At 36.8% G+C, this 10824-nt stretch overlaps 1 protein-coding gene across 1 annotated transcript; it reads right to left on the reverse strand.

Annotated features, from left to right (window-relative positions):
* Positions 1 to 5972: 5972 nt before the first annotated feature.
* On the reverse strand, positions 5973 to 10098 carry LOC139864002 (uncharacterized). The gene is made up of 6 exons (XM_071852595.1): positions 9693 to 10098; positions 8827 to 9179; positions 8119 to 8607; positions 7788 to 8046; positions 7561 to 7659; positions 5973 to 6154 (listed from the first exon to the last, which is right to left on the reverse strand). The coding sequence occupies exons 1-6, from the start codon at positions 10096 to 10098 to the stop codon at positions 5973 to 5975; spliced, it is 1788 nt and encodes a 595-aa protein (XP_071708696.1).
* Between the last annotated feature and the right edge of the window lie 726 nt (positions 10099 to 10824).

Genomic DNA, 10824 nt, shown 5'->3' on the forward strand with positions numbered 1-10824 from the left:
TCACCCCTTTTTAGTCTGGTAATCTAAGAATTAGGGAACAGACACCCTAATTGACGTGAATTCTAAAGATAGATCTATGAGCACTCACAAGCCCCAGTCAGAGAATTTGAACTACTTTAGTACTTCGAAATAGGTATACAACCGCCAGCTTTAAAAGATATGATCTGTTTGTGAGGTGTACACAACCATCATATTTAAAAGAGTGGCCTGTTAGTATGCTTTTGTATGACCGTGTGGAATGTCGGTATGCGGGGGATATTCTATATGCATCTTGTTAAGGTCGATTACCAGGTGTTTATATATCGTATGAATGATTTTCCAGCAGTGAGCAGACCTGCACAGATTGTTTTCGAAATATGAGTATCTTGTGGTCTATTATATTATTGGAAATGATTGTTTCTGATAAACTAATGAACTCAACAACCTTTTGGTTGACACTTGAAAGCATGTTTATTCTCAGGTACGAAAGAAATCTTCCGCTGTGCATTTGCTCATTTTAGAGATATTACTTGGAGTCATTCATGACATATTTCAAAAGACGTTGCATTCGATTCGTTGAGTTATCAAGATTATTATTAAGCCAATTAGAGTTGGATGAATTATGAAGTGGTATGCATGCCGTCAACTTTCAATGTAATGAAAGTTTGTCTTTTAAAAACGAATGCAATGTTTGTAAAATGTATCATATAGAGGTCAAATACCTCGCAATGAAATCAACTATTGTGAATCGTTTATAATCGGTATGAACGGGTCCTTTCAATATTCTCTAATCTGGTAACTGTAATCACCGATTTATACTGGTGAACGCGGATCCTATGGATAGATCTATCGGGCTTGACATGAAATGTCCCGTTCATATCGATTATAAATGTTTCATATTAATTGATTTCGTTGCGAGGTTTTGACCTCTATATGAGACGTTTTTCAAAGACCGCATTCGATTTTAAAACAAACCATAACCTTTATTTTTATCGATAAAGGTTTAAAAAATATTCCAAAGATTATCAAATAATGATAATCTAAAATATAGCGTTTTCACACGACCATTACATAAAGGTTTACAATAATATTACACAACAACTTAAGTCTTCAAATGTAATTTTTAAACAATATTATACAAGCATGCAGACTCCAATCCTGTCTTTATTTAGCATGCAATAGCGAAAGCTCTTAATAATCACCTAAGAATAAACATGCTTTAAACGTCAACAAAAATGTTTGTGAGTTATAGGTTTAAGCTATATATTTATCAAATTGTAATAATAGACCACAAGATTTCATCTTTCAATAACATGCAATCTTCATAAAAATCATTCATATGGTGAACACCTGGTAACCGACATTAACAAGATGCATATAGAATATCCCCATCATTCCGGGACATCATTCGGACATGATATAAATTTCGAAGTACTAAAGCATCCGCAACCATGGATGGGGCTTGTTGGGCCCGATAGATCTATCTTTAGGTTTCGCGTCAATTAGGGGCCAGTTCCCTAATTCTTAGATTACCAGGCTAAAAGGGGCATATTCGGTTTCGATCCATTCAACCATATAATGTAGTTTCACGTACTTGTGTCTATTTTGTAAAACATTTATAAAACAGCATGTATTCGCATCCCAAAAATATTAGATTTTAAAAGTGGGACTATAACTCACTTTCACAGATTTTTTACTTCGTCGGAAATAAGTCTTGGCCACGGGTTGATTCACGAACCTGTAACAAATATATATATATATATATATATATATATATATATATATATATATATATATATATATATATATATATATATCAAAGTATGATCAAAATATAATTATACCATATTTTATTACATTTTAACGATTTAAGTTTCTTAAGTTAACAGTCCAACGTTTGTAGTCCACAAATAATTGTCCACAGTTAGTAGTACAGAAATAAATTAATATATATTATCTCGAATCAATCCACGACCCAGTGTATACAAGTCTCAAACTCGATCACAACTTAAAGTATATATATCATTTTAGAATCAACCTCAACCCTGTATAGCTAACTCGAGCATTACTGCATATAGAGTGTCTATGGTTGTTGAAAATATATATATAGATGACGTCGATATGATATGTCAAAACATTGTATACGTGTCTATGGTCTATCAAGATTACATAATATATGTTAGAGTACATGTGTAATACAATATATGTTAGTTAAGTTATGGTTGGTATAGATTTGTTACAAATTTCACGTAGCTACAACAAGCAAAATTATCCAAATTTGTTTTACCCATAACTTCTTCGTTTTAAATCCGTTTTGAGTGAATCAAGTTGCTATGGTTTCATAATGAACTGAAATTTATGAAACTAAACAGAAAAAGTATAAGTTTATAGTCGAAAATACAAGTTACAAGTCATTTTTGTAAGAGATATGTGTCATGAAGTCTTTCAAAAGTGTAACAATACATCTTAATACATTACATGTATATACATTTTAACTGAGTCGTTAAGTCATCGTTAGTCGTTACATGTACATGTTGTTTCGGAACCTATAAGTTAACGATTTCGTTAAATGTAATTAATCCCATTGTTATTATATCTAATGAGATGTTAAATTATTACATTATTATGATAACATGATGTACTAATATATCTTAATATGATATATAAATATTAAGACGTTATTACAACGATAATCGTTACGTATAGATATCGTTTTGAATTTCTTAGGTTAGTAGTCTTGTTTTATTTCATTGTTAATATACATAATAAGATACTTACTTATCATTTCATCATGTTAAAATGTTCATATATATAATATCATGTCATATACAAGTTATAACGTTCGTGAATCATCGGACAAACTGGGTGGTCAAATGTTAACACAAAATCCGTTTCCATTAATCAAGTCTTAATAAGTTTGATTGCTTAACATGTTGGAAACATTTAATCATGAAAATATAGTTTTCATTTAATATAATCATGGAAAAGTTCGCGTCACTACATGACAGCCCCATTTTGAGCTAGTCGCGCTAGCAATTTATAATCGGAATGTATTAGTACTTCATTATTTTTGAAGATACACCTTTTTAGTGTATATTATTGTCTGGTAAGGGTAAGGAAATGGTTAAGTGGTTACCAAGTGGCTCACGGATTAATGGAATAATATTTTTATGTTTTCTAACATTTGAAATCTTGTGGTCTAAAGCTTATACGTTATTTGAAACTATAATTCACTCAACATTTTTGTTGACAGTTTACTCGCATGTTTTTCTCAGGTACTTGATTATTTGGCTTCTGTTGTACTTAGAGAGTCTGCCTATTTATGATGGCAGCTTTTGTTAAACATTCAAACTTGCATTCTATTTTGATACATTAAATTGTGGGTGTTTGTTGACTTGGTTTTGGTCAACGTTTGGTTAATTACTTATGTTGGTTTTTCTAAACTTACATTTATGATGGGTTTCCTTTATAGGAAATCATTTTTAAATAAAGGATGCAATGTTATTTATTAAGTTAATTTAGAGTTATGATCAAGCTGTGGGACCAAGTGACGGAGCCGTTAAGGGTACTTAACGGGCCATCACACTTGGTAACAGAGCTCTAATTGTAAGGAACTAGGCGATCATAATGTGGTCAACCCTTGGTCTTTAGGGTGCATTAGAGTCTAGTCTACAACCCGACCCTTCCTGTTATAGCATTATTATGCACTTCTGTTCTTATGAGGAATATTTATGAGTTGGTTACTTATCTGCACTTCTCCACTGTATGTTCGTATGCATTTCCTTTTTACAGATGTCGTCTTTGAGTCACACCTCTGTTCTTGCTCCTGTTTCTCCTTCTACCGCTCGACGTCGTGCTCATCAATCTCATATTGATTATCTGATCAACTACTATATGTCTACTTTTACCCACATGACCTGGTCTTACACGCCGAAGACCCGTATTGATGCGTTGAGTGACTGCATGCGTGTTCTACCACACGTGGATGTGATTGATGAAGTTAAGGGTGACACGGCTAGGTTTAATAGCTTCAAGAATGGTGTTGAGTTCGAGATCCATAAGCGTGACCGCGAGGTGGACGCGAAGTTTAAAGCATTGGAGAATGAGATGTGTGGCATCAAAGTGGAGTTGGAGGTGGTGAAGGATAAGTTGAAAAGGTAGACACCCGAGGAGCCTCATGCTAGACCAGCTTATCATACTGATCAATCCTTAATTAATGATGTTACTTAATTACAGATTGAGTGCAATAAGATTACGATGGAGGATGGAATGTTTGATGATTATTTTGGGCCCCGATGATCGTCTTTCACTTTAACTATCAAGTGATCAACCACACTGGCCCGGTCTTGATTGTTAATTAGCATAATTCACCTTTACGTGATGTAAAAATCCCTTGGGCAAGGTCACAAGTGGAAATCACAAAGGCTTAGGCAAAATGGCAGAGAATCAACAACCCCTAAATGAGAGGCCAAGCTCCCTATTTATAGTATTCAAGATATCCGCGGTCTGCGAATTACTTAACTATCCGCGAAAACTTAGCGGATTAAACCGCAGTCCTTTATTTGTGCGGAAATATAGCTGTTATACTTATTTTCAGTGAATACTTCATATCTTTGCATTATAATTCGCGTAATTCTACTTTAGGCCTTTAGCCAATAAAACACACATATACAATGCCATGTATATGATCAAGTCCCCCCAGTTTATTATGATTCATTTTGTGAAGCAGATGTATCATGATAAACTCTTAAATTCTGCATTTAACATAACCTCTATTCGCATTTGACTAATTTTGCTTTTGCTATAGGTTAGTTACCGTTTTCACCCGTTACCTCAAATATTACCGTTTGAGTTATCATAATGGATAATTAACACATTCTATTGCCACCCTTATTTCCCCTATATATATCATGATTCATACCCACCAAGGTCTCACTCGCTTTATCTAACATTCTTCGCAATTACAAAAATTCGCAATTAACTTTTACGAATTCTTAACCACCACTTCTCCTTCGTAATTAAAAAATGAAGATTGACGAAGTTGATAGAAAGGTAGATCCCAAGGCTCTTATTACGAAACTACTAACCAGTCCGGAATCGAAATCAACAGGTTCCTCCGGCAGCCAAATCAAGCAGGAAAAACAGGCGATTCCTGTCGTTGATTTGACATCAAAGTCGCCATCATCACAGCCAAGTTCTGGAAAATGGCTGCTTCAAACTCCACCATCATCTCAGAGCAAGAAGCTCAAGCAAAGCACTCCCCTGGTCGATAATCCAATTTCATCGGATTATGAAGGGGAGCAACAAACTGGTATATTGCGTACTTTGACTCATATGTATTACCTTGTTTACCGCACATTCTACTGCTATAATACTTGTTTTTGGTTTATAGGAGGCTCACCATTCAATCTACGTTGCCCGAGCCCGCATTCCATGGAGCAGATTACAGAGCTATTCCGCACTCCTCCAGACTTGTATGGGTGCAGATTGATGGCTTATCAGGGTATACTTATGCCTCTGCTGCTGCTGCACTTGACCAGCATCAACAGATGAAGTTGGCCATTCCAGGCGAGCTTCGTCGTGAATTTTTCAAGCTCTCTTCGCTTGATGCACACAACAATTTTGTTCAAAACTTTTATATGTGTTTCAACTCAGTATACGATGTGATATGCCGACAAGAACAATTTTTCAATGTGCTTGAAGCTGAACAGCAGAAGTACAATGCTGAGAGGATCAAGGCTGAAAACAGCGAGAAACGCTGTGTTGATCTCTCCTATGAAGCTACATGTGTCTACTGCAGCTGACAAACAAAATAACCTACAGACAACAATCTCCTCGCTACAGGAGGAGGTTTCAAAGCTTACTGCAGAGCGAGACAATGCTTTGGCCTCCGCAGCCTCTGCGAAATTTGAGTTCTCCCAACTCCGCAAACACTTACCGGAGTTCGCTAAAAAGGTTCTCAATTCGCGACCCGTGAATGTTCTGTTTTCTACTTACGCAGCTGCTTTATGACTGCGCGAGAGAGTAGAGTTTCTGGATGAAATTGCTCCACATTGCACCATACCAGATCCACTACCTCCCGCCATTGGAGATCGCATTTGTTCACTTATAGAAGCACGTGAAGCAGCTGCTACTGCACAAGCAAGCTTAGTGGATATTCCAATCGATAAAGTTACTGCAATAAGTCAACAAGATGATGCTACTTTAAAAGACATCTTTGAACTTGACTTATCTAAGCTAGAATAGGATATTGTAGAAATTAGCGCGCAGCTATCTCTGTGCCGTTATCAATGAAACTTCACTTTTTCATATTTATTCGCGAGTATTCTTTATTTATATAGCACTTTTTCGTAAACAGTATTCATAACACAAACTTGTCCTTTGCAATTTCCAACTTCTATCATTGTGCACATAACAAATGCGTACTTTTGCGAAACAATCTGTATGTGTATATATTTATACGTTATGAATCTTCCAAGTCCGCTGAAACGATCCTTAGGCAATTAATTAGCATTGCGAAGCATCTAAGTATTGGCAAAATCAAATACTTAGGATATAAAATTCCTTTCGCAATAATTTATATGCAAAAGTGGGCAATTTCATCACTTTGCTATCAAAACACTTGTGAAATACTACAACTTTATGAAACAAACTATAAACCATTTCATAATCATTCGCATTTCACAGATAATCGTTCCGCATACTTTTGCAAGTGTTTATTTTTAAAATTTCTACAAGCGTGATCAAGACTTGCAAAAAAATTAAAAACAGAAACACCTAATAAGTATATCATTAGCCATACGCCTTGAATCCAATTTCACACTTTGAAAATATATCCTCTATAGTTTTTGCTAAGCTATGCGTAATATCGCTTTAATAAAACAGCATGCCACGCATTAGGTAAAGTTCGCCCTTCCATATCCGCGAGCTTATATGATCATGCCGCATTAATTGCCATAATTTTATAAGGTCCTTCCCAATTAGGACCCAATTTGCCAAGCTTTTCTGCTCTGCTTGCTTCATTATTCCGTAGCACCCATTCGCCTATAGCGAAAGACAAAGCATGCACTCTTTTGTTATAATACTTAGCAATTTGTTGCTTATTATTCGCTTCTCTGATAGCAGCCATTAACCTCCGCTCTTCAATGAAATTCAGATTTTCGCTCAACGCAGCATCATTCGCTTCTTCCTCAAAATTAACTATTCTGTGCGTTGGTACCAAAATTTCTGTGGGAATTACTGCCTCAGAACCATATACCAAACTAAAAGGTGTTTCCCCTGTGCTCTTTTTAAAAGTTGTGCGATGTGCCCACAACACATTGGGTAATTCATCTACCCAACCAGTTTGCTTTTCGCATAACCTCTTTTTAATACCGCTTACTATATCACGATTGGTTACTTCGCATAAGCCGTTATCTTGTGGGTGTGCAACTGACGTAAACTTTTGTATGATATTTAAATCGGTGCACCATGTTTTGAAAGGATCTTTCGCTATTTGTGCACCATTATCGCTAACCAGTTCTCGCGGAATGCCAAATCTACAAACAATGTATTCCCATACAAAATTTCGCACTTGTACACCAGTGATAGTGCGGACCGCCTTAGCTTCAACCCATTTAGTAAAATAATCGATTGCCACAATCAGGAATTTAACATTGTCAGGCCCTGTAGGAATTGGACCTACAATATCAATAGCCCATTTGTGAAATGGTCATGGCGAATTGACAAGAATCATATCATGCCTTGGCAACTTCTGCATCTTTTAACAATTTTTGCCACATCGCGGTATAGGGATGGTCAAAAGTAACCCATCCGCATAATTTTCGCTGCAATTGTTTTGTAGCCTGAATGCAGTGCACAAGTACCATTATGCACTTCTTCTACAATCATTTCTGCCTCAATTGGACCAACACATCGCATCATTGGTCCGCAGTACGATTTACGATATAGGATATCATTTTGGATGATATACATTGGTGCCCGCTCTCTTACTAAACGAGCTTCGTGGCTGTCGCTTGGCAAAGCATCATTGCGAATATATTGTATAATTGGCTCCATCCAATTTGGCTGTTTTTCTTCAACGGATGCGACCATTAAATCACTATCTATTGATTTACTTGGTAATTCCTCAACCCATACTTGTTTTTGAAAATGTGAAAACGTTAAAGCGGCTAATTTGCTCAAAGCATCCGCCTTCTTGTTTTGACTTCTTGGCACTTGTGCAAGTTCAAAATGCTCAAACCGCGCTGCTAGTTCCTTTAATAGCTGCAAGTATTTCTGCATAGAAGGATCATGTGCTTCGAAAGAGCCATTAAACTGATTCGCTACTAACTGCGAATCTGTAAATGCTTGCAACTTAGCAATATTCATTTTTCGCGCAATATTTAGACCAGCAAGTAATGCTTCATACTCCGCTTCATTATTTGACACATCAAAATTAAAACGCAGTGGGTACGTACGCTCCTCACCACTTGGGTTTGCCAAAACTAAACCCGCATCTGCACCTTCTGCGCACGAAGCACCATCAGTAAACAAATCCCAAGTTTCATCAAGTACCGGTTTCAACGTGGTTCGCTCATTAATCACCTCCAATTCTCCGGACATTTCAGCGAGGTAATCCGCCATAACCTGTCCATTTACAGCACTATGCGGAATTTAAGATATTTGATAAGCTCCTAATTCGACTGCCCACAATGCAAGTTTACCAGATATCTCTGGTTTTGTTAAAACATGCTTGATTGGCATATTAGTTAATACATGCACTGGATGCCCTTGAAAATATCTTCTTAACCTTCGCGATGTTAAAATAAGCGCATACACAAACTTTTCGATCGGCGTATAGTTTACTTCACTTCCTGTAAGGGCTTTACTAACAAAATACACCGGCTTTTGTATTTTGTTCCTTTCCACGATCAAAACTGAACCGAAAGCTTCGTTTGCCACTGATATATAAAGGTAAAGAATTTCGCCATTAATTGGCACTGTTAGTGTAGGCAAAGTTTTCAACAACTTTTTCATATCTTGGAACGCGGTTTCTGCTTCACTGGACCAAACAAAACTTTTTTGTTTCAAACATCCTTTTAAAGTTTTGAAAAACAGAAACTGCCTTTCAGCAGCTTTAGACAAAAAGCGCGTTAACGCGGCCAGTTTTCCCGTCAAATTTTGCACTTCTTTAATCGTTTTTGGCGCGATCATATTTTCTATAGATGCGATCTTTTTTGGATTAGCTTGAATACCTTGTTCTGTAACAAGATATCCCAAAAACTTTCCTTCAGTTTCACCGAAACTGCATTTTAGTGGATTGAGTTTCATGTTTATTTTTCGCAGTGTATCAAATGTTTTGCGCATATCTTCAATAATTAGTTCTTGCGTTGTGCTTTTGATCACTAAATCAACTACATAAGCCTCAAGATTACGCCCTATTTGTTTGTCAAACGCGGTATCAATCAAACGCTGATATGTCGCTCCCTCGTTAAGTAAACCAAAAGGCATCATTATATAACAATATATGCCTTTGCCCGTATGAAATGCGGGTTTATCTGCGTCTTCTTGAGCCATTGGAATCTTGTGATAACCTCTTGCCGCGTCCAGAAAACATTTATACGAGAAAGCATGCAAAGATTCCACTTTTAAATCAATTTCTGGAAGCGGATAGTTATCTTTAGGGCACGCTTTATTTAAATCTTTGTAATCAATACACATTCTCCAAGAACCATCAGGTTTTTTCACCAACACTGGATTCGCGATCCACGATTGGTTTTGAACTTCACGCAAAATTCCAGCTCTCACCAATTTTGCTACTTCTTCGCACAACCATTTCATGCGGTCCAGGGCCATACCCCTTCGCTTTTGCACTATAGGTTTTAGGGCTGGATTTACATTAAGCCCGTATTCCACAATATGACGTGGAACACCAGTCATATCATTTTCGCTCCAAGCAAAAACATCCATGCACTGGACAAGTAATTGGATTATTTGCTTCCTAGTATCCGCGCTAATATTGCGTCCCACTTTAATTTTCTGCTCAGGATATGCGGGATTAATAATTTCCATATTATCAGCATCATCAGCAGTTTCCTGCCCTACAGCTTTTACATTAACAGCCGCACAAATAGGCATAATGCTCATTGAACATATTGTGGCAACCCCCTTATATGTTAGAAATTTGATCATGCCATGAATTGTGGACGGGATAATTCCAAATTTACTTATAGCAGTTCTTCCCATCAGCAAGTTATAGCGAGATGAGGCTCGCATAACATAAAAATCTAGCCGCGCCTATCGCGCCAAAGCGTTGTCATTTTCATCGGCGAGCTCGATTTCTAATGGCAAAATGCCCATGGGCAATGAAGACTCTCCTGCAAAACTAGTTAGCGAAACCGCAGTTGGTTGTAGGTTTGCTTTAATACCCTCTGGCAGCTGAACAAAGCATTGTTCGTAAATAATATCTACACTGCTGCCATTATCAACATGAACTTTCATGACTGTAATTTCAACTTCTGCGATTTTTCATGATACTACTATCGACATTTCCGAAAAATCATCACTCTGCATTTTCGGGAAACTAATTGGCGCAAATTTCCAATTATGATACATTTTATCTGACTTTCGCTTTTTTCCTCTTTTTTGAGCATTTGCTCGCTCAGCAACTACGACATCGCCATTATTTCCGATATTACTCATTATTATAAGCAATCGAGCAACCTACCGCTGATTTTAAATGCATTCACCTGCAAATCATCACAACAAAAACACGATTGAAATTAAACTAAAGAATTAATCGTTTGACAGCACAAAACAAATAATTTTCAGTTTAATTCGTAAAACGCGTCCCGCGGATGGCGC

The sequence above is a fragment of the Rutidosis leptorrhynchoides genome, chromosome 8 (assembly GCF_046630445.1).
Source record: "Rutidosis leptorrhynchoides isolate AG116_Rl617_1_P2 chromosome 8, CSIRO_AGI_Rlap_v1, whole genome shotgun sequence".
In the NCBI taxonomy this organism is placed as follows: domain Eukaryota; kingdom Viridiplantae; phylum Streptophyta; class Magnoliopsida; order Asterales; family Asteraceae; genus Rutidosis; species Rutidosis leptorrhynchoides.